The sequence below is a fragment of the Aotus nancymaae genome, unplaced genomic scaffold (assembly GCF_030222135.1).
Source record: "Aotus nancymaae isolate 86718 unplaced genomic scaffold, 86718_ANA_hifiasm-v0.15.2.pri h1tg000033l, whole genome shotgun sequence".
Lineage (NCBI taxonomy): Eukaryota > Metazoa > Chordata > Mammalia > Primates > Aotidae > Aotus > Aotus nancymaae.
In genome coordinates, this window is record NW_026988447.1 from 52,959,175 (window position 1) to 52,984,467 (window position 25,293).

General features: G+C 43.6%; 1 protein-coding gene across 1 annotated transcript; it reads left to right on the forward strand.

Annotated features, from left to right (window-relative positions):
* Positions 1-22,135: 22,135 nt before the first annotated feature.
* NEUROG2 (neurogenin 2) lies at positions 22,136-24,875 on the forward strand. Its single transcript, XM_012436470.3, has 2 exons — positions 22,136-22,534; positions 22,916-24,875. The coding sequence occupies exon 2, from the start codon at positions 22,917-22,919 to the stop codon at positions 23,733-23,735; it is 819 nt and encodes a 272-aa protein (XP_012291893.1). The 5' UTR covers positions 22,136-22,534; position 22,916; the 3' UTR covers positions 23,736-24,875.
* The last annotated feature ends 418 nt before the right edge of the window (positions 24,876-25,293 follow it).

Sequence of the window (25,293 nt, forward strand, 5' to 3'; positions counted from 1 at the left end):
ATTGGAAGAATGAACAAATGAATGAAAATTACCTTTGGTTCATTTTTTTCTAGTCTTTTACCTCTGCATTTGTTTGCACAGTAGGTATTGATCTATCTATGTGGATTACAACTTTTTATTATAAAAATAATACATTATTCATGTAGAAAATTTGCAAAATGCAAGAAAGTATACAACAGAAAACGAAAGTCACCTAGAAATACTCTACTGGTAGATAATCACTAACATTCCTTCAATGTTTTTTCTATGCTCATATTCTATGTGTATATATATAGTTAAGTTTTAAACCATTTGTGTCCATACTGATTCTTGGACATTATTAACGAAGGAGCATTTATACATCCTGGATGGAAAAATGACAAGGGCTTGATTATAATTAATATCAATGCAATATTTTTACCAATTAAAAAAATCTTAGTGATCCAAGTCACTCAATATTCATTTCAAAGATGCAGGAAAATTCTTACTTGAATTATTTCACAATAAAAAAAAATGACTGGTCAGCCTCTTTGGGAACTCTTAGGGAGAAAAATAAATTCAATAATAAAACTTCTGGTTTACTCATTCTCCAAGGCTTTTCCCAAATGTGTTACTGTTTGCAACAACAGTTGCTCTTTTAAGTGTTCTTCCAAACTGTGAAGTGAAAGATGTAACTTCTAACAGATCCTTACAAAGCAGAAGGAATAGTTGAAGGAAGTATTACAGAACCGTGCTTTACCCATAAATCTAACTGACAACATACATTTAAACTGGGTTCCTGAATTTTGCTGCCCAGACCTCCCTGTTTTTTATTTCTTAATTTGAGTCTGTTGGCCTGCTGGAGCTAGGTCTCAGGTAATTTATTTTCCTCAAAAAGTGTATATAGGTGATATATCTTTTGAGGCTTTGTATATCTGAGGATATATTTCTGTTACATACCCTTGTGAGAGCTATGTAAACACTCTGTGAATTGCCCTTGGCTTCACTTACTATTCATTTGGATGATAGTTGAATTTCTATCTCAGATCTATAGCTGAATGGCTGACTGATTTTGCACTATTCCCAGTCTAATTCCTACTAGCTTTTATCTAGAACTGCTCAGAGGCTCTGGCACAATCTTCCACACTTGTGCCTGTGCTGTCATTAACTGCTCCCTACCCTTAACCTCTCATTTTGTCAGTTTTCCAGAAATTTCAATTTCTACCATGATGTAGGGAGAGGTCTTGATAGTATAGAGTAATGGCATTTTTAACATTTTTGCACCAGATAATTCTTTCTTATGGTGGGCTGTGCTGTGCTCTGTAGCAGCATCCCTGGCCTCTGCCCACGAGATGCCAGTGGCACCTTACCCCAAGGTTGTGACAATTAAAAATGTCTCCAGACATTGCCAAATATTCTGATGTAGAGGGTGGGTTCAGCATTCCAGCAATCTCAGAAAGCAGTAACTGCACTGAAAAGTATAGCTGCCTTATTTTTTGGTAGGTATAAACCTTGTATTTTTGATATTTAATAAAGGGTTTTTTTTTTTTTAGGTGAGCATGCCTACTCTGTTTCTAATGGCATTTTATACCTAGTGTATCAATTTTATATTTTCAATCCAATTATATCATTGTAGCGGTTCATTACTGTTCCTCCCAATTTGTGACAATAATTGGTCAGCTATGAGTGTCAAATATTTATCTTATGTGTTTTTGTAGTTATTTTAATGTGACAGAGGCCACTGAAACCTTTTCATTTATTTTTATTTTTATTTTTGTTTATTGAGATGGAGTCTTGCTCTGTTGCCAGGCTGGAGTGCAGTGGCACAATCTCGGCTCACTGCAACCTTTGCCTCCCAGGTTCAAGTGATTCTCCTGCCTCGGCCTCCCAAGTAGCTGGGATAACAGGCACCCATCTCCATGCCTGGCTAATTTTTGTATTTTTAGTGGAGACAGGGTTTCACCATGTTGATCAGGCTGGTCTCGAACTCCTGACCTCAGGGGATCTGCCTGCCTCAGCCTCCCAAAGTGCTGGGATTACAGGTGTGAGCCACCACACCTGGCTCCTTTTTAAACAGGAACACATTGAAATCTTTAAAAGAACTTTCCATTCAACAACATTCCTCTTGTTTAGAACATAAGAAGTTAGTATAAATGCTATGGTGTAGAAGGTGGCAAAAAGATTGACAATATACTATGCTGCTATTTTTGCTAAGGGATTAGCCCTATCTTATAGCTACATACCTATTATTTCCCTTTTTCTAATTTATAGTATATTATAATTAACAGAAAATTAAAACTCTGTTAATAGAAAATAATATTGGTTTTGCAGAACCCCTTTCCATTCTTTCTAGACCACCTGCATAGCTAACTAGATTAAGCACTCTTTTACACCAGGAATTTTAGAAAAGAAAAAGTAATGGTGGTGCGGAGGAAGAAATGGAAATGGTTTAGTTTCTGTTTCCATGCTGCCCCCACTCCATTAGTTTAGGATGGAGATTCCCACGTAGGGGAGAGGATGGAGAGGGTTTCTTTCACTCTGGGTGGACCTTACTCCACAGTGGATATGGCATTAATAGTTTTGTCTCTGGTTTTAATCTTTCCCATCATGGATTGGGTCACAGAAGGTCATCCCAAAGTGTAATGTCAGCTGCGGCAGGCCTGGTTTATATCTAGGAGTCGGATCTTAGTGCTCCTGCCCTAGCCCCTGTCCATTACAGCAGAGTCTTCACTCATTCCTTTTTCCCAAGGCTGTTACAACAGAAATGAGGTGAGAAACAGCTCTCACTTTCTTATTTCCTTCAAAGAACCAGTAAGGGAGCGGGAGATCTAAGGGCTCATCTACGTTATCTTTCTTAAAGAGATTAATAAATCAAAACATTCTTCTGATTGGGTGGTATTGACCATTGTGGAGTTGTTTTCGGCTCCATCATATATTTTGAGTGAAAATATACTTTCTGAACCCTGAATATTAATATGGTCTTTATATGTATTACAGTGAGAAAAAGATAATAGAAATATTTGACATTAAAAAAAAATCCCCAAAGCCCAGGCTAACACATTCTTTACTTTTTTCACCTCAGATTGCAAGGTTGGAAAAACACAAATTGAACTTTAAGAAGCATCCCATTCAATAAACAACCAAAATATTAAAGTTTCTTAGGATTTTATAATATACTCAAAGTAATAAGCCAGTTTTACAATTATAGCCATCAAATATCTATAGATAACAATAATCTTAAAACAATGTCTCCCAACTTGTGTTTAGTAAATGATAGGATTATATAAGAATGTCATCAAGATTTTAATTTATAGAATGTCTATTATCACATATTGAAATAGAATGAAATTTCTAGGCTTTACTCATCATTAATTGCTTACTTTATATAGTATGTGTGTTGGATTTTTTTGTTTCAAGATTTTGTCACAAACATTTACCCCAGTGGGGGTATAGGTATTTTCCCTATTGTGTAAATGATTAAGCCAAGGGTCAGAGAAGTTGAAGTGATCTACCTACTCTACCATGACTAGTATAAGGTAAGGCTGGAACCCAAGCTAATCCAACTCTGAGGCTAGGCTATACTGTACCACTTGTATTGCAAGTCACTTTATCAAAAGGTTGAAAGACACTGAAACCAAAAATGTTTCAGTCCTCTTTGAGCCAACTAGACTCATGTCCTGATCATTTACCTTAGTTAATTTAGTATGTGACCATTTGTTAACAATTTATTTGTTGGTTGGTTTTTTTTTTTTTTTTTTGAGACAGAGAGGTGGGGTTTCACCATGTTGGCCAGGCTGGACTCGAACCTGTGATCTGCCCTCCCTAAGCCTCCCAAAGTGCTGGGATTACAGGTGTGAGCCACTGTGCCTGGCCTATATGTTGAACAGTCTATACCTGCCTGGTAAATATAATTTTTACTAGAGAAATGGGTTTGTTTATTTCTCTTTAAATGTCTACATTTGCTATTATGAGATGTAGTTTGTTACTTAATGCAAGAGAAGTATTGATTTTTCACAAAAATGTATTTATAGCTGAACTGGTGATTCTTAAAATTCTTATAATTCTCAAAAGTAGGTGAAAAAATAATATACTTTGCTTTCCTCTGTAACCAGCTCCTGTCCTTATTCAAAATTTGAATTACTTGTGAAAAATTACAGGTTACTTGAGGTTATGGAGCTTAGCTTAAAACTTCAAAATAAAACATAACTTGTGTTATTGCTTTTTTATATTTAAACTAAAAACATTTGATTTGGGGATGCCAAAGCAAACCTGAAATGCAGCTTGCTCTTGACTATGGCTTAATTTAAAGACAGCTGTGAAATATCTTTATACTAATTAGATTAGTTTATATTAAATAAGAATGAACTGGAAATTGGTGATTTACTCGACAGATATTGGACCTTGAAAATTAAATAATTGTTCTAAAAACATTAGATCAACACTGATTTGAAATGCCTGCTTTGTAATTAGTCATGAGTGAAATGTGTGTTTAGTTCAAGTTGTGTGTTTGGTTTACATTAGCATGACTTGATTATAAAGTAAAGGAAAAATACTAACCAAAGGTCTCTGCAGTCCTCTTAGTTTCTCTCATCCTGAAACACTACTTAGGTTGATTTTTAAAAATTCTCTGTGAGTGTCTAAATTATTGCAAATCTAGTCCTGGTAATAAATGAAGATGTATGTATGCATGCTTGTATGTGTGAAAAATCAGGAAGCAGTCACCTTGCAGGCTAAAGAACTGGTAGAGAGAATTTCCTAAGTGAAAGTTTTAGGGTACTTATGGTAGCTAGCCTCTTTAAAGATTGATTTACTTCATTTGATTATGATGGATTTGTGGCTTCTTGGCATAGAACTAATTATTTCTTTGGTGCCATTAAAGTCAGTGCATTCATTGAGCATCTACTCTTGTGGCTGGCCCTTTGTGCACAACAGGCATATGCAGTTTGTTTTATGTGTTAGGCCAGGCATGGAATGCAGGGCTAGTTATCTACCACTCCACCCCCACATGGGGCAAAGTAGAGCTCTCATCGATGGAAAAACTAAGGGGCATACTTGAAGCAAGAAGATCTGGCTCCTCTGCCCATTCTTTTGGAATGTGTACCTCTAAATAAGAGCTAACGTGGCCATGATGTCATCAGGAGCTCAATACTTTGTCTCCTACATCCTTAGGTTTCTTATATTTAGAGTCAATGTCAGGCTATGGAGTGTGAAGTAGAAGTTATATCTTTGAAGACCATGTAAGTCATAGAGAGGTAGAAGGATGGTTGTGAATGGAAGGGACTACCAGGTGGGGAAGACAATATGGTTAACAAGTCCTGAGGCATATAAAGATCCCGAGTCTTTCAGCACAGCTGTGGATGTACGTGTAACCAGCTGACCACTCCCACAGGTCTGTGACTCCTTTTAGGTATTATGAGCCCTATCCAGTGTTTTGAATGGATGATGATGACCTTCCTGAGCAACATGGTGGCATCATATAAGAACAAAATTAGAGCATAAGGTCAAGTGTAATGAACAGCAAGCAGTCCAGTGTAATTTGATGAGTCTAGATGTTGTTGTATGAGACCAGACATTGTTGTATGCACTATGTTTGCTGCCTAGGCAAGCAGACTGAATGTAAGGGACCAAGGACAAAATAGTCAACACACTGGTAAAGGAGCTACATATATAACTTTAGTTCCAGTGGCTCTTCAGAATCATGTTTTGCATTAATAATTTGGGATCAGCACCAATACAGTAGGTGCTCAGTTAGTGCTTAACTATTTAAAGTTATAAAAATCTAGAATGGGCAGGGCACGGTGGCTCATGTGTGTAATCCCAGCACTTTGGGAGGCCGAGGTAGGCAGATCACTTGAGCTCACGAATTCAAGACCAGCCTGGCCAACATGGTGAAACCCTGTCTCTACTAAATTTCTTTGAAACAATGTCTCACTCTGTCACCCTGGTTGGAGTGCAGTGGTGTGATCAAACTCCTGGGCTCAAGGGATCTGCCCACCTTGGCCTCCCAAAGTGCTGGGATTACAGGCATGAGCCACCGTGTCTGCCAGTGCCTAATTTATATGCTTGAAGCATGAATATCTCATTCTGTATTCTGTTTTTATTCCTTATGCCACATCTATTCTCTTTCCCCTAATTTTTGTCTAATTCTATTTATATATTTTTGAATAGAAAACATTCCCATGGTTTGATACTCAAGAGAAACAAAAAGGAATATAGCTAAAAGTCTCCCCTGCTCCTGTCTCCTCCGGCCTCCTGGGTTTTCTCCCCAGAATCAACCAATGGTATAAGATTTCTGTATGTTGGTAAGATATTTCTGCAAGGTAAATGCATATAAATGTTTCCCCCGCCACCAGCTTTTTTTTTTTTTAATTTATTTTATTTTTATTTTTTAGAGACAGGGTCTTGCTCTGCCCCTCAGACTGGAGTGCAGTGGCATGATCTTAGCTTACTACAGCCTCAACCTCCTAGCCTCAGGTGATTCTCCCACCTTAACCTCTCCAGTAGCTAGGATGACAAGTACATGCCAGGCTAATTTTTTTTGTATTTTTTGTAGAGACAGGGTCTCACTGTGTTGCCCTTGCTGGGGCTCAAGAGATTCTCTTGCCTCAGCATCACAAATGCTGGGATTATAGGTGTGAGCATGCCAGGTCTCAATTTTTTTAAAAGATGGGGATTAATTTCATCATCCAGGATGCAGTGCAGTGGCGCAAATGTAGCTCACTATAGCCTTATGTAGAGAAGGGGCCTTGCTATGTTGCCCAAGCTAGGCTTGAACTTGTAGCCTTAAGCAATCCTCCTACCTTGGCCTCCCAAAGTGCTGGGATTACAGGCATGAGCCACTGTACCCAGCCTGGTCTCCCCATTTTACATGGTAGGCTACTGTGTAAAAAATTTTGTATACTTGCCTTTTTCACTGAACAATATATCTTAGAGCTCATTCCATGTTGTCTATACTTAAAAAAAAAATCATCTGAGATTTATCATCACCCTAAATTACTCCAACATGCTGCTGACCACGGCCTCTCCCTGACTTCCACACACATTTTCTGGCTTCAACATGATCTCTCATCTCCTGACTCATTACTATTCTGACATTCTATCATCAGTTTCCTTATCTTTTCCTCTCTGCCCAGACACCTTCCTACTTAAGCACTCTCAACTACCTTGGCAAATTACTGGCTTGCTGCAGACTTTTTTCCAGCTGATAAAACTCTATGGATTTATTCAGACATCCTTTTCCGTTTTCTTACACCTGGGCTTCTGGGTGTTCTAGAGGAAATTATACTAATGTGCAGATGGGTGCCACAACACATTTATGGTAACTGATCTCACATGTCCCATGTGCCCAGAAGTTATATGTCCCTAAGCTCTTCAACTCATTGTCTTCAGTCACTCTTCCTACCAGAATGATTTTTCTAACATTGCAAGTGTGATCACATTAGAATTTTTTTATTGCATCCCATCACCTATAATATTGTTTCTCAACATGAGATCATTGGTCCACCTGTATCAGAACCACGGAGTTCAAAGTCATTTATCCCAAGAAATATGTTTTTGTTTTTTAAGAACTACTTTTATTGAGGTACAGAAAATATGCCTAATTTAAGTGTACATCTTGATGAATTTTGACAAATGTATGTATACCTATGTAACCACCACTACAATCGAAAACATTTTCATTACCTGCAAACTTCCCTTGGGCCCCTTTGGAGCGAATCAGTCTCTCCTCCACCCAAAGTAACCACTAATCCACTCTCTCTAGAGACTACTTTTGCCTGTGTTAAAACTTCAAATACCCCGGCCGGGCGCGGTGGCTCACACCTGTAATCCCAGCACTTTGGGAGGCTGAGGTGGGCAGATCACCTGAGGTCAGGAGTTTGAGACCAGCCTGGCCAACATGATGAAACCCTGTCTCTACTAAAAATACAAAAAATTAGCTGAGTGTGGTGGTGGGCAACTATAATCCCAGCTACTTGGAGGCTGAGACGGGAGAACCACTTGAACCCAGCAGGCAGAGGTTGCAGTGAGCCGAGAATGCACCACTGCACTCCAGCCTGGTCAGCAAGAGCGAAATTCCGTCTCAAAAAAACAAAAAACTTTGTGTGCCCTTTTCACAAGATGGCACTGAAAGCAAAGAAGGAAGCTCCTGCCCCTCCTTTTGGTGAAGGCTTTGAAGGCCAAAGGAAGTGTTGAAAGGTGTCCACAGCCACACACAAAAAAAGAACCATATGTCACCCACCTTCCCATGGCCCAAGACACTGCGACTCCAGAGGCAGCCCAGATACCCTCGGAAGAACGCCCCCAAGAGAAACAAGCTGGACCACTCTGCTATCATCAAGTTCCTGGTGACCACTGACTGCCATGAAGACCACATAAGATGCTCACTAGTTTACTTTCTTCTGTTGCCAAGATTGCCACCTTTGACTATCTAGGAACCAAGGTAACTTTGAGAGAGACGTGAAAGGAGCTCCTTCTCTCTGTTACTTTTTATTGGTTTGCGGGTTTGGAGCTTGTTAGATTCAGTTGTGGATGATAGAAAACCCAAAATAACAGTGGCCTCAACAAGTAGACATTTATTTCTCCCTTGCAATTAAGTTGGAAAGTAAGCAATGGAGAACTGATACCGTGTCACTGTTCTACCATCTCCAGGCTGTGCTCCTCTTCCTCATGACCCTAGACGGAAATCCATTTATCATATCTATATTCTAAACAGCAGGGTAAAGGAAAAGCAAGGGAGGAGGGCATGCCCCCGCCCTTAAGGACATGAAGTTGCATGTGCCACCTCTGTTTGCACCTCATTGGCTAGAATTGGGTTGCACTGACCTCTCCTAGCTGTAAGGAAAGTGAGAAATGTAGTCTTTATCCTAGGTAGCCACATGTCCAGCTAAAAATGGGGATCTGATTACTATTAAAAAAAAGGAGAAAATGGCTAGTTGAGCACCTCTGGGTGTCTTTTCTGTAGCAGTGTCACATTAAAGCAATTTCCAATCAATCTTGTTGGGATATGTCTATCTCATTACATGTCTTGAAGAACTCAGGAGGTGGTGTTCCCGTTGTCAGTTCATGGGGTAGGTCCCAACTCTGGTGTGGAGCTTATGAATCTAAGGACAGGCATCTGTGGGGACATAGGGATTCTCTGTACTCATTAATAATGTGAGATTTTAGTGCCCTGTTTATGTTTCTGTTCATGTTGGCTCCACGGAGTGCTTTAGTAGCCAATAAGAAAAAAAAATGGCAGCTTACTATATACATTATTAGTCAACACTTAATGATAGCCAAATGACACTGTACAAACAAATATTTCTCAGTATATCAGAAAAGGTGGGTGGGGAGTGGTGGGCATATCACACAATACCTGGTGTCATACTAAAGGCACCAAAACTTGACACGTCACAGTGGCAGCTTATATGAAATTTGTGTTGTACGTTTAGGTGATTAAAAAATATATATGACATCTATCCCATCAAGTTGATGTTAATTTGGATGGAATTGCCTTTATAGTTGTACTTATATTTATAAATTTTGTTGGTTGTCATGATTATATAAGAGATAAAAACAAGGAATTTACAGTAGATTTATATTTGTCCATCTTTAGATAACATTGTAATAACAGTAGCACTGCCTGCACTGATGAGGCCACAGAGAATCTTTTCCCTTCAGAAGGGTCAACACATTCCTCAAGGAGAGGGCACAAGGCTGAAATTGTCAAGCCTGGGTATACAGCGTCACAGGCCTAGACTGCAGTTGGGATCTGGGTGATCTTAGGCAAGTTTCCTCATTTGTGAAAATGGTAATGACAATAATGTCCTCATTGGATTTGTGCAAAGACAAAATTAAATAATATATTTAAGGTTCGTACCTGGTAGGGTGGTGCCTGGCTCATTGTAGGTTTGCTTCCCCAAGAAGCAGTCCCTGTATCCTCCAAGTTTGCAAAAGGTATCAGCTGCAAATAAACATCTAAAAAAAGTGTTCCAGAAAAACACTGAATCCTTTGGTCACCCAATGCAACCTAAAAATATGGAGAAAGACTAAGTAGAGAAAAAACTGCAAAAGAAATCATTCCTTTAGAGGATAACTTTGTCAAGAGCGCTGACACAACCTTGCCAAGGGGATAGACTATACACTGTCCAATAAGGAGGAGAAGGAGGAAAAGTGATCGTCTTCATCTCTATAAATGCCATGTTGACCTAACTTTTAACTTGGCTCTCCACACTGATTAAATCACCTGGGTAAGTAAAGAAAAATCACTTTGTGTCCTGCAGTTACAGATTTATTTCTTCTTAAATGTCAAAAAGAAATTCCAGTACCAGCAAGTTGTGACTGAAATAACTATCTAGATATTCTTTCTTGGCCAAATGCTTGGAACTGAAAGATTACTACTGACTTCTTAGGAGGCTGTATTCGTATGTTTCTAATTATTATTTTAAAAATTCTATGTGGCTTATTTCACCTCTATTTTGTTAGGGAGAAAAAAGCACTTTGAATTTTTAGGATGAGAGGGAAGGAAAAGGCTTTTCTTAAATTTAATTTTTAATTTAATTTTATTTTATTTTATTTTTGAGACTGAGTCTTGCTCTGTTGCCAGGTGCCAGGCTGGAGTGCAGGGGTGTGATCTTGGCTCACTGAAACCTCCGCCTCCCAGGTTCAAGCAATTCTCCTGCCTCAGCCTCCTGAGTAGCTGGGACTACAGGCGCCGCCACCAAGCCCAGCTAATTTTTTTATTTTAGTAGAAATGGGTTTCACTATGTTGGCCAGGATGGTCTCCATCTCTTGACCCCATGATCTGCCCGCCTCAGCCTGCCAAAGTGCTAGGATTACAGGTGTGAGCCACTGCGCCTGGCCTAAATTTTTATTTTTTGAGATGGAGTCTCACTCTGCTACTTGGGCTGGAGTGCAGTGGCATGATCTTGGCTCACTGCAACCTATGCCTTCCAGGTTCAAGTGATCCTCCTGCCCAGCCTCCTGAGTAGGTAAGATTACAGGTGAGAGCCACCACACCCAGCTAATTTTTGTATTTTCAGTAGAGACGGGGTTTCACCATGTTGGCCAGATTGGTCTCGAACTCCTGACCTCAAGTGATCCATCTGCCTCAGCCTCCCAAAGTGCCGGGATTACAGGCATGAACCACCATGCCTGCTGGAAAAGGCTTTTATTCGAATGAGGAACTACTTTTTTTAGAGACAGTCCCTCTGTGTTGCTCAGGCCAGAGTGCAGTGGCACCATCTGGCTCAGTGCATCCAGGAACTCTTGGACTCAATTAATCTTCCTGCCTCTGCCTCCCAAAGTGCTAAGATTGCAGGCATGAGCCACTATTCCCAGCCGAAAACACTTAGCATTCTTAATGCCAATTTTATGAGACATTGAGAGCCAAAGGAAGACTCAGAGAAGAAATCAAAATACCGTATGACTTTTTGGGTGGCCAGCAATTTATCTTAAGAAACAACACACTGAACCCTAATGCAACTTCCTGAAACTTCTGATCATTTATTTTCTGAGAATACTGTTGGTCTCAAATCCAATGTAACTCAAATTATTTGAATTGTAAGAATAAGACTAGGCCAGGTGCATTGGCTCACACCTGTAATCCCAATACTTTGAGAGGCTGAAGTGAACAGATCTCTTGAGCTCAGGAGTTTGAGACCAGCTTGGACAACATGGCAAAACCCCATCTCTGCAAAAAATACAAAAATTAGCCAGGCATGGTGGTGCATGCCTGTAGTCCCAGCTACTCAAGAGGCTAAAGGTGGGAGGATCATCTGACCCAGGGAAGTTGAGACTGCAGTGAGTGAGCTGTGACCATGCCATTGCACTCCAGCCTGCATGACAGGCACGAGGCCCTGTCTCAAAATAAATAAATACATAAAAAAGAACAGAACTCACCAAATTCATGTAAATAATAAAATTATATTTTTCTCTACCTTTTAGTGGCATACTTTGTTTTAAAAACAAAACAAGGTGAAAGCTATCTTCTATTTAGGCTGTTAATAGGAGTTTGGGTTTGGGTTAACATTGACATAGAGTTTTATTTTTTATTTCTAGTCTATTTTGTTTTTTCAGAATTTCTTAGTAGATTTTTACCATATAGCCTTAGAAAGGCATCTTTTGATTTTTCTATACATTATTGTATTGTGAGGTTAATCTTTTTCTTCCTTCAAGAGAAAATGAAGCCTCAAATCCTCAAAAATAAAAACCCTGGAGAAAAAGAGAATTTGCTGAGAAGAATGCCATTATCCTCTTGCAAATCCTTTCCTTTCTTTTATTCTCAGTCCTGCTGTCTCATGCACCCAACAGTAATACAACATAGTTTCAGTGTGGTGATTGGTACTATAAAAATGCTGTTAAACAGAAACCCACAGTGGCATCCTTCAGGTTAAGATGGCTTCTGTCACAGAGAAAGCCAAAAGCCTAACAGTGTAAGAAAGCAAAACTCAGAATCAAATGTTTTCTGGATCCTGATTATTTTTTAAAACAGTAGCCATAAATGCCATATTTCCAAGCACAAAATGAAAAAGGAGGAAAGTTTTTAATTACTATTGAGGGCAGGTCAAGAAGAAACACATTTAAGAAAAATTAGACACAAAGAGTTTCCTGCTGGCAAGTGTTATTAAATAAGAGAATGTATTGCTTTGAGACTTGTAGTTTTTTGTTGTTGTTTTTTGTTATTATTTTTTAATAATCTGGCTGGGCACGGTAGCTCATTCCTGTAATCACAGCACTATGGGAAGCCGAGGCAAACAGAAGTTTGAGACCAGCCTGGCCAACATGGTGAAACCCTGTCTCTACTAAAAATACAAAAATTAGCCAGGTGTCATAGTGCTGTCTGTAGTTCCAGCTACTCTGGAAGCTGAGGTGGGAGAATCACTTGAGCCTGGGAGAAGGAGGTTGCATTGGGCTGAGATGATACCACTGTACTCCAGCCTGGGTGACAGAGCAAGACCCTGTCTCAAAAAAAAAAAAAAAAAAAACACAAATCTTTCTTTAGAAATCCACCAAAACCCTAAGATGAGGTCTCATCTCCCTGAAAGTTCTGTGATCCAGCATTGAGGAGCTTTCCTTTTTCTGTCCAGCCCTAGGAATTTTGATTTAACAAGAATACTGAAATTGCACTGTATGTTCCTCTCCTCTACAACAGTGTTTCCATTGATAGTTCAAGACCAAGTTTTAAACGTTTGTCTTAAAATTACAGTATCCCATGTCAATGTAAATGGCCCAGCTCCTGGGGCCTTAATTTTAACTGTGGATGAGTTCTATGATATAAATTACCACCACTTTAGACATCTCTGAACTGAAATTTCCTTCCAACGTTAGACAGAGACTACAACATAAAAGGCCAGCATTTTAAAAAATAACAATTTCTGATTATGAATGTTCCAGTATTTACCTAGAAAACACAGAGATAAAAAACTTAACTATCACTATTCAACGGGAAAAAAGATAACCACTATGAATGTATTTTTCACTCTAGGATGTATGAGCTTATATGTCTGTCCAATCATTTAGATACAAATATCTATAAATTGGGGTCATACTAAAACATGAGATTTAAAAATTAAATATCCATCAGAAATACAATTTTAATGTCTGCATGACATTTTGTTATTGTAGCAATTATATGTGAATATATTTACTACCAAAGTTTTGTAGTAAATTATTGTATAATGTATTAGTCTGTACTGTTGATAATTGTGGGCAACTTAAATTCATTCTAATTAACAGGTAAAGTGCTAAAATGGTAAGTCCTTAAGTTACTTAAACTCTTAGGAAAGCACAGTAATTTGTTGACAAAGTTAAGGACAAGTAAATTTAAGCGGGAAAGAGATAAAAATGGCCAGCGGAAATAGAAATTTGGGTATCTGGACCTATAAACTAAGGCCTAAGAGAAATGATGCTGAAAGCTCTCTGTCCCCGCCTAACATTTTACACACGAGACATCTAGCTAAAAATGAACATCAAATACCAATTCGGATGGTAATTAAAATGTACCAGGGGAGCGACAGGCAGTCTGGAGAATGAATCTGAAAGTGGCTCTGGGTGCGTGAAGAAAACATCTGTACACACATGATGTTAATACAGAGTCTATACCGACTCAGTGCATCTGAGGTCCTTTTGAGCCTGGAGACCCAGTCTTTTTCCCCAGCCTATTGGGTCTTGCCGTCACTTCTAGCTGACTTACTAAATCCTCAAAACAAAAAACAAAACTCGTGGGGCTTAAATCCGATTGTTCTCAAACTTGGCAGCCATCAGAACCACTAGGGGAGGTATTTTGTATTTGTTTATTTCGGTTTTTGAAACTGCAGGGGAGGACGCGGCTGGGCACTGTGCGTTTGTAACCCGAGCCGCAGGTGAAGCGCCCCAGAGGGCGTCCCCGGACCGACCTCGAGATCCCAAACCCGCTGTCCCCCGGCGGCCGGCTGGCCCGGGAACTTCCCCGCGGACCCGAAGCCCCGCGGTGTTCTCGGGATACCCCCTCGACTTCCGTGCCCCGCCAGGGGGCGCCCGACTGCGCTGCGCGCCCGTGGTAAGTCTGCTGCCCTCCGGCGAGCCCGGCCCTCTCGGACCCAAGCGCGTCCTGAAAACGCTCAAGTGCAGCGGGAAGGGAGCGCTATCCGGAAGGCGCAGCCGGCTGTAGGGGGCGCCTCCTGCACACCCGTCAGCGCTCGGGCTCCCTAGGACACCGCCCTCACATAAGATCTTGTTTTGTGTTTTGTTTTAAAAGTCTTCTCCGCCCCGTACTGCTTGAAGGCGTAAATGAGGGAGGGGCGTGGGGGGGGGTGGGTGGTGGGAGGGAGAAACGGAGAAAAGAGGCGCTGGCGGACTGAATACCTTCTTTAAATTACTGCTGACACCTCGGTTCCAGGCCCCTAAAATCTCAATCAACAATCTATTAGAACTCAACGGGAGTAAAACTAAATCCTCGTTTAAGTGTATTTATCCGATCTCCTTTCTCTCTTTCAAATGCTAAATCCATTTCAGCATATGCCCCCTTCTTTCTCTCGCCTTTCTCTCAAGACTGGCAGCCCATACCACTCTTGTAAATATGAAAGATGCTAATCATATGACATATCACGTCTCCGTCGGAGCCGGAATAAAGCCTTCAGATTTGGGATCATTGCCTCCAGACAACAGCTTCATCAGCCGGAAAGTTGGTTTTTTTTCTCCTTTCCTTCAACCCTCAATCCCTTCTTTGTCTGGAGGAAAATGCAGCCGACTCGAGCCACCCAGGCCATATGGTTCACTCTGTATTTTCTTAGTTGAATTCTGAATTGTTTCTGTGACTTGCGAAGTTTTTTTGGAAGTGCGTGTAAAGACATAGAAGAGCTACTTGTTCAGGGAGCGCTGCCCGGGCGCGCCGCGGCCGCCCCCTCCCGGCCTGGAGACCCGGCCCTGGCTCCTCCGCCGAGAGCGGTGCTAGCAACTGCGTTATCGCAGGGTCGTTTCTACCAGGCAGGCCACAGCTGCATGGTTCGCGCCCGGTGCAAACGCTGCGCCTCACTAGGCGCTTAGCAATCCGTAGGCCCTCGAGAAATACTGCTGGGTGAAGAAAGAATGGATAAATCAGCGATAAGGGTCGACCGCCAATGTTTTAGGTTCTAAAGTATACCTTTAGATCCCTGAAAATACGCCACACCCCCGTCTCCCAACACTATTATATTACACTGTTTTATTGTCTACATACAAGTATCATTTTCTGATATATAAAACAGTTTTTTTTTTGAGACAGAGTCTCACTCTGTTGCCCAGGCTGGAGTGCAGTGGTGCGATCTCGTCTCATTGCAACCTCCCCTTCCCGGGCTCAAGTGATTCTCCCACCTCAGCCTCCCGAGTAGCTGGGATTACGGGCGCATACCACCACGCCCGGCTAATTTTTTTTTTTTTTTGTAGAGTCAGGGATTTGTCTTATTGCCCAGGCTGGTCTCGAACTCCTGAGCTCACGCGATCCGCCTGTCTCGGCCTCCCAAAGCGCTGGGATTACAGGCGTGAGCCACCGCGCGCCTGACTCCTAAAATGAATTTTAATGCCTTTTGAATGTAAGCTCTAGAGGGTAGGAACGTGCGTTTTGTGCGTTACAGTGTTTCCTGGGCCTAGTACAGTGTGTGACACACATTGGGTGCTCATCAAGTGTATTTTGAATGTAGGAAGGAGGGATGATTCAATGAATAACTTAAAGTAATAAACTGATATCCTTTTCCCAAATGGTACACATTAAGGAATCGTCTCTGCTAAAGATTAGAACTTATTTACCTCAACATCACCCTTTTAATTTGTATCAGCAACAACAAACACTACATGTATTTCCAGAAGAGAATTAAGTTTTATTTTGTTTTTGGTATTTTTTTCCTTAGTGGGGAGAGGAGAGGGAAAATCAGCTTTCAAGATCTTTATCCATTTTTCTGAATAAGTTTTGTGTTTTCCAGGTTCGGGACGGTCCCTGCGAGGGAGCAGGCTGCCAAATTTCCTTTCTCTCTGTCTAACTCCTTACACAAATCCCAAAGGGCCCTTTCACCAAATCATTAAATTCTACAGAGGTGGTCAAGCTCGCACTGCTTTTCATGAAATGGAGGAAAAAAAAGGGTCCTTGAAGTTTAGAAGATGCCCAAGGAAAACTCCTTGAATGACATCAAAAGAATGAGTTTCCATAGCTGTTGAAGCACGAGGGCAGTGTATCCGCACAAAGGGGGATCGGGGCACTGGGACGGGCCCACCGCTCTGTCCCAGGACAATTGGGTCACTGAAATAGGGAATTAATTACCATTGGAGAGTGGGCAGCCCATTCACCACTGGCTGAGTTTTATTAAACGCCAATATAAATAACAAAACAACTCTTGTGGCTGCACTATTCCTACACGCCAAAGGAAGGATTATGCTGGGGATTAACATCTTAAAGTCTATGAGACTTTCTGACTCAAGGCTCGGAGCTGGTAATCGTGTTTGTCTCCTGGTTCAGCGATTAGTGCTCTCTTTCTTGCACTTTCCCCTGGATAGCCAATGTCCCTTTTTGCAGGCACAGAAGGGTGGTGGAGAGGTTCTCTCCCTAGTGGGCCCCCGCCCTCCATTCACGCGCCGGCTGTTCTTTTCCGCTCACCTGAAGAAAACAATCAGAAAGCTGGCATGGATTGGCAAAATCTCCTACGGTAATTTCTTTCCTTCGTGGGAAAGAAGAGGAACACTTGGGAAGCGGGTTGCATCTGGGGTAAGAAGTCTGCGGTGGGGACAGGGTAGCGTCTGCGAAGAAGGAAGCGAGCCACCTAGCACCTGCGGGGCCGATTCCGCCGCTATCAAGCCGACCTTGTGGGTCAAACCGAATTCCGGAATGTTTGGCTTGGAGGCACCAGAGCTCTCCGTGCGGGCTTGGGACCAGGGTCTCTAGAGTGGGGCTTGGGGTCTGGAGGATGATCTTTCCTGCCTTCTGTCTGCTCTGGCGAATACGGATTCCTCTGACGCCACGAAAACACTGAAGGGGAGGGGCTGGCTCAGTGAAGCGCAGTGAAGTGACCTGGCCGGGACCTCTCCAGGACTAGGTTCAAGCAGAGTACTCTCTGGACAGGGGATAAAGGAGGGGAAGACCAAGGATACCTTGTGGGGTGCAGTAGCTGGGGACCAGGGCGAATTTACATTGTTTTCCCCTTGACTTCCTTGGCTCCCGGATAGGGGACCGTCAGAAACTCCGAATTCACACTCATTCCCAGCGCTCACCACTATCAATAACGAGTCCTAGCATTGCAAAGAGTGCTCTGCGGAGAAAGCTAATTGTTCCCATCCCAGGCTCCCCTGATCTGGAAACTGTGTTTCTAGCCTGCAGCAAAGAACTAGAGACCCTGGGTGTGAAAGATGTTTAGGATTTACCAACTTTTTCTCGCCATCTTCTCATCTTTCTGAGGACTCACTCGGAGGATTAGGATTTGGGTTACAAAGCCCCCTTGTCCGGTACTTGGTCCTGTTGTTGTTATTTTAGCAGAGCGTAGACATGCTGTCTTCTTTGGCCGACAGTAGTTGACTGTGAATTGGGGGATAGGCTCACTGGACAGCCAAACTTTGGCTTTTGCCCTCTCAGGGAAGGGCGCCCTCTTTCGCGCCCCGGACAATCATCTGCAACAGCAAGGGACTAGCGCGGCGACCATTTGTCCTCTTTTGCCACTTGTGAGGTCGGAGTGTGGAGGGGATGTAGCCTATGGCTGCACAGCAACACCTACCCTAAACTTTAGGGCTTTTGGGTCGTCTCAAAGTTCAAGCTTCTTAGAAGCAACAAAGACTTTCTAAAGATCCCACCCTCCTACCCCTCCCCTTACCCCACTTTTCTCTCACTACACACACTCAACCCCCTTTCTTTCTGAGGCTTGGGGATGAGTTTAAATCATTGTGCTCCCATTTCTTGATAACTGCCTGCTTTGAGCTTTTGTTCTCTTAAAGTAGGATTGCGCACTGAAAGAAGGGCTGAAGATGAACAGTTTGGCCCCTTAGGACAGTTCGTGCGATGGACAGGAGCGGCCCTCGGCCACAATCCTGGCTGTGCTATTCACTCAACCCCTCCCCCTTCACGTAACATTTCAGCCTCGTTTCATCTGGACAATCTTTTAGACCACACAAGTGCCTCTCGAATTTAAAGAGTGCTAGAAGAGTCCAGCTAAGGATATTTGGCATTAGTTATGCCTTCGCAAAGCTGACTACGAATCGAAGTTGCCTTCTTTTTCTGGCAACACTAAGCAAAATGCTGAACACAAACACTTCTGCTATCTAGGCAACAGTGAGTACGAATGGTTGGTCTTGGGATTGCATGAGTTTGTCCTTGAGCTTGTTTTCTTTTAAAAATCATATTTTTCACAGTGAGAAATATTTTCAGAAGTGCTCTGTTATCAAGAGTGAGGTAGCTCTTGAAGGCTACAGTACAAACACACAACCATTCCAGGATATATAGAGGGCAGGTTCTTTTGTTTCTTTTTTGTTTTGTTTGTTTGTTTTTCAGATGTACTTTTAAAAATTGTTTTATATCTTTTTTTAAAAAAAATTTTACTTTAAGTTCTGGAATACATGTGGAGAACGTGCAGGTATGTTTCAACTTGTGCCATGGTGGTTTGCTGCACCTATCAACACATAATCTAGGTTTTAAGTCCCCGAATGCATTAGGTATTTGTCCTAATGCTCTCCCTCCCTTTGACCCCCACTCCCCAACAGGCACCGGTGTGTGATGTTCCTCTCCCTGTGTCCATGTGTTTCCATTTACAGATGTACTTTTTATAGTAATCTGACATACATCCCTGCATATGCCCAAAGAAGCCCTTATTTAAAAAAATTAAATTCTAATAACCTGACAATGGCTTTACATTTAATGATTAGAAATTGATTTATATCAATGTTTGAATATGTATACAACCCTAAGTTTCTTGACACTGTTGGTTTTTCCTTTTGCAGGAAACTTCCAGAATAGGAAGTGTGCAGTTTACCTTCGTATAATTTTACCATTACTGATATACTTAAATATGCATTATTAACTTATCACTCACAGACAGTACAGAAGGTTTGAATTTTGTCAAAGGAAAACATGTCCTTTCAGTGAGTCATAAAAACATAAAATCCTGGGAGAATATAAAAACTGGAGAGTCAGATGTCCAAATACTGTTAACAATCAACTCAAGAAATCCATTGTGTGTTTCACTGGCACTAAGCATCAGACCCAGCTTGATCTCACTGTAATTTGGGGTTATACAAGGCACCAAGTTTCCCTTTAAGCCTCTACTTAACTGGATTCCAATTCTGTTATTCCCCCAAGTATATTTTATTATTAAATCAACCCAGCACTTCCTAGCTAAACCAAAAGTTTAAAGCAACCGGTCCAAAGGCAGGTATCTCCACTGATACTAAAATAAATCTTTGTTTTTATTACATTAATCTATTTTGGCTTGTATTTCTTTGCAGACAACTCCTGTGAAGAGATATAGACATCTAAAGACTGGAAAACCAAGATTCCTCCTATCATTCCAGTATTTATTTTTAAGTCTTTGATCATTTCCTCACAACCTAGCTTTCTTGTCCTTTTATTTTATTCAAATTTACAAACAAACAAAAATTATGTGTCTGCTCCCACGTGTTCCTTTAGTCCCTACTGGGCTGGACAAGTCCACACCCTTGGCGGGTTTTCTTTTATGGGGACTATGAGAAGAGTATTTGCCTGTTTGGTATCAGTGATAATTGCCTGTAAATTAATGCTCATGTGTACAGCAACAAAGGTAAGCACTTCTAGCATAATTGTTGGTCAGACTTTTTATGAACTTCTGATTCTGCAGGTTCATGATACAGAGACAGAAACCCAAAAATGTGTGAGAGACAGGTGCTGTGTGCCACGAACACTGACAGTGTCTCCCTTTTTGCTTTCTTTTTATTTCTGCACTTCTAACAAATGAAATAAAGCTGTTCTACAAGAATTGAGGAGGAAACTGGCAGATGATGTTTTTATATTTTGGGAATGGAATTTACTTTAAAAAGGGAGAACATGAAAACACAAACATCAAAGAGCAAAGTGGAAATCATGATAGTTTTCAAGTAATTACAAGACAGAGGGAAGTCTGTAGGTTCAAGAACTGCAATGGGCAATGCTCCTTCTCATAGGATTATAATTTTCATTTTCTTTGCTTTGTGACTTCCACTCCGTCTTGTTACCTCCCTGAAGAAAACATTAAACAAGTTAAAGCTATGCCAAAATGCTAACAGCCACTTTAACCACCCCTTCTCTGAAATACAGCTTGTTTCCAAGTCCTATAAACCGAGGGAGACAGAGACCAGAAGATGGTATTCTCTTTCTCTTCTCCTCTTCCACTCCTAACACTCCAACTGTGCGTCGCCTAAAGTTAATTCGCAAAAGGGATCTCAAGGGAAGCCACTCCAGTCTACTGAAGTCCGGATCCATTCCCAAGTCGACAAGAGGGTGGGCACGAACGTGGGGAAAGTGGGGAGGGCTGACGAGCAATTCAGAACAAATTTCCTCCGAGGTCCAGTCACCCTTCAGCTCTTTTTTCTCATTGAAAAAGAGGAGAATTGGGAAGATGGGCCCCTTGTCCCTACAACGCCCCCCAGCGCGGAGCAGAGGTCACAGAAATGTCAGCGCAGCGCTCCTCCCGCTCGGTTCGCTGCCACCCACGCAGGAAGCCTCCTTGCTGTGCCTCCAGGCTATAAACTGGGTTAACCCCTGCAAAACCTGTATCAGTGCCCACAGCCTCAGTTTACCGCATGTAAAATGATGGAGTTCCTTTCAGTTCTAACATGTGAGTACTTTTATTCTCACATCCTCCAAAAGGTCATCAACTGCTCTCCCATCCGACCTCCCCTCCCAGTAGACGCCTCTTTGAATCCCCAGTGTCCTCTCTTTTCACTCTCCCACGCCAGTTTCGACAGACGCCAAACATACTTATCCACGATGTGTCCACAGCTCCCCATCCATGCCCTTCTCCTCCCCTGACCAAATGAATCCGTTTTAAAATCGCTTACTATTTGATACAGCTCCTAAGAGGCTTTGCCAAAAGACGCCCGGCAGCACCACAGGGCTAACTGTTTTCCCCGGGATTCTGACCCCCATTAACTAATTCCTAGCTCCCATCACCCGGGAGCTAGGAGGCCCGGCACCGCCGGGTGCGGTGCTTGCGCGCGCGCCGGGCGGGGGAGCCTCGGCGGCAGCGAGAACGAAGGCGGGGGCGGTAGCACGGGTCCCCCATCCGCCCCCAGCGCTCGGGCCCCTAATGAGCTGCTGAAAGGGAGCGGGCTCCGGTGCGCGTGGCTCGCAGGCCTCCCGGAGTCCGGGGCGCCCTGATTGGCCAGCTGCGCCTCGCGACCTCCATTCATTAATAAATTAGCGGCACGCTCCAGCCGAGCGCGAGCCACCAATCACAATGGACAGCGGCGGCGACAACAGCCGCAGCTTGAGCCGCTGAGGCTGCCCCGGCTTCGCCAGCTTCGGCCGCAGCCTGGAGCTCCAACAGGAGCTTTAGAACCATTTTATGCTGATTAGATAAAGGGGGAAAAGAGAGGCGGGGGTGGTGGGAGGAGGAGGATGGATGGCAGGGCCAAGGGAGGGGGAAAGGCGGTGAAGAAAGAGAAAGAAATGAATGATGATAATGCAATGAAAAGAATAAGCTAGGGGAGGGAAAGCGGGGGAGAAGGGGGGCAGGAGGAGGAGGTGGTAGCGGGGGAGGGGGGTCCGGGGCAGATCTGATTGTTTTCTTGGTGGTATATAAGGGGTTTTAAGGAGAGTCGTGTGCCAGACACACAGCCACTGAACCACAAGCAGCTTCGCTTTAACTGGAGTGCCTGAGAGTCGCGTGCCAGGAGCCGCACGGCCAGGGACTGACTGACAGACAGACACGCACCACCACCACAACACACGAGACCCGGGCGGGCCGCCGCCGCCGCCTCCGGGGCTCTTGGCAAACTCTCCGGTCGCCGAGGTCCCCCGCGGAGCTGCACCACGGTAGCGCCGGGCTTGCAGTTTTCGCGCAGGGCGAAGGACGCGGCGCTGCGCTCGCGGCTGCGCGGAGATTCCGGGCACACGCCAAAGTCACAGCAACGCCGAGGCACAGTTACAGCCAACTAAGTAAGTATTCGAGCCACGCTTCCAACTTCGCAGGTGGTTTCCCGCACCTGATCAGTCCAACCACGCCCGCATGCCCTCTGCTCCGCGCAGAATCTTTTTCGCGGAGGCCGCCGTGTCCCTTCTCGAGGCGGGAACGCAGCAGTCAGGACCGCCCGCAGAGGGCAGGACCCGGCTGACTGGCGGCAGGGTCACAAGGAGCGCTAGCGGCGCTCCTGACCTTGACTAGCACTGCCTGGGTTTCTTCCCCGCCTTCCACCTCCGCGCCATTCCGAGCCAGTCTTCTCGGGTGCGCGCCGCAGCACGCCCGCTAACCAGAAGATCGCGCCTGTTTTCTTCCTTACACCTCACTGCCTTTTCCTCCTTCCCCTCCCTCTTCGGTAGGATGTTCGTCAAATCCGAGACCTTGGAGTTGAAGGAGGAAGAGGACGTGTTGGTGCTGCTCGGCTCGGCATCCCCCACCTCGGCTGCTCTGACCCCGCTGTCGTCCAGCGCCGACGAAGAAGAGGAGGAAGAGCTGGGCGCATCGGGCGGGGCGCGTCCACAGCGCGGGGCTGAGGACGGCCAGGGGTCGCGGGGCGGCGTGGCGGCGGTGGCCGAGGGCTGCCGGCCCTCAAGGCTGCTGGGTCTGGTGCACGAGTGCAAACGGCGACCCTCCCGGGCGCGGGCCGTCTCTCGGGGCGCCAAGACCGCCGAGACAGTGCAGCGCATCAAGAAGACCCGGAGACTGAAGGCCAACAACCGCGAGCGAAACCGCATGCACAACCTCAACGCCGCTCTGGACGCGCTGCGCGAGGTGCTCCCCACGTTCCCCGAGGACGCCAAGCTCACCAAGATCGAGACCCTGCGCTTCGCCCACAACTACATCTGGGCGCTCACCGAGACCCTGCGCCTGGCGGATCACTGCGGGGGCGGCGGCGGGGGCCTGCCGGGGGCCCTCTTTTCCGAGGCGGTGTTGCTGAGCCCGGGAGGCGCCAGCGCCGCCCTAAGCAGCAGTGGAGACAGCCCCTCGCCCGCCTCCACGTGGAGTTGCACCAACAGCCCTGCGCCGTCCTCCTCCGCGTCCTCCAACTCCACCTCCCCCTACAGCTGCACTTTATCGCCCGCCAGCCCCGCCGGGTCAGACATGGACTATTGGCAGCCCCCACCTCCCGACAAGCACCGCTATGCACCTCACCTTCCCATAGCCAGGGATTGTATCTAGAGCTGCCATCTCTGCTACCCACGCCAGGCCTTAGTGGGTCCCCTTTCCTGTCCCCAACCGAGCCCTCCTCCCTTCCCCTGCCCCTCCTTTCCAAGCCCTGGAAACCATCTCACTTCAAAGGGCAGGTGTAGCTGTTCTGATTCCTTGCTTGTTTCTTGCATTTCCTGGCTTTGGGTCTCATTCATTCAGACGGGCTCTGATTTATTGAAGGTGTGACGGAGCTTATTGTCAAAGCGAAGGGTGGCGTTTTGGAGGCGCTTCTTGAGACGAAAAGACGCTGGGAAGAGATGATGGTGGCATATCTAAAGAGTTTGCAGAGCGGACTGACGCTCCTCCCCTTTCTCTGTAACGCCGGAGGACTTGGAGCAGTTCGTGTGAATATCGCAGGGGGAATGCAACTGGTTCCTGTGATCTCTTCACCTTTGCTTCTACATAGAGATGTTAATGTCGAGTAGAAAGAAATGTATCTTAGCATCTGAATGATTTTACTGGTAATAATATTATCCACAGATTTGCAATGGCTGGCATCTGCTTTATTCCCATTGCTGTCTGCAGGCTGTGGGAATTTCACCTGTCAAACCAAACTTTCTCTCTCTGATGTGCACTTTGTTCTGTTTCCCAGATTCGTCACAATGCCTATTGTCCTGTCCTTCTCTTTCCTCTTTCTTCCCCATTTTGCCATCTGTCTCTTATGATTTATAAGGGGAAAAAACTTGTTTTGTTACAGGGGCAGGTTAGAAGTCATTGTATAATTTGTAGGCTTTGTAATGATTGAATGCAAGCGTGGAAATTTAGGCTGAACTCTCTATCAAAAGGAAAAATGCGGAGGAAAAGGGAAAAATCAGGAGGGAGGATTGCTTCATGCATTATTTATCTCGACCTTTTAGGGGAGAAGGAACTCCCCCATTCTTTAGAGAGATTAAAAATAAATCAACAGTCTGAAAACCTAAGCAGACATGGAGAATTATTGGGATCAGCCACACACGTGTTCCCTTCTATTTATTATAAATAAATTTTTCATGGGAAAATATGTATTTTTTGTATATTCTACAGAGTTTATTCTAGTATGTATTTACGTCTTGAAGAACAAGAAAGTTGTTCTTGTGATTAAACTATAAATAAAGTATCTAATTTTCATAAGTTTGTGTGTTGTATTATAACTTTTTCTTGCTTATGTGATTTTTAGATGCTGAATGAGTTGTGGTTTTTTTTTTTTTAAATTCTCCCCATGTCAAATTGAATATAGTACTTGTATTTTTTGGCAATGTTTTGTGTAGAATTTCACTAAAATCACAAAAAGCTGAATCATATTTGAGACACTAATATTGAAATAAGAATGTAACTCTCAATACAAACACACAATTTATTTTTAAGAAATGAATTTCTGAGCAAACAAGATGAGCAAAAAAGCGGAGAAGAATTTAAATGGTAATTAAGTCATGATAAGCTCCAAAGTTTAGAGAACCTTGATTCAAAAAAAAGTGAAGTTGACATTTCTTGGTGGAGTGCGTAGAAATTTGTTTCTTATACAATTTGTTTGGCTTCAACTCTCATCTGT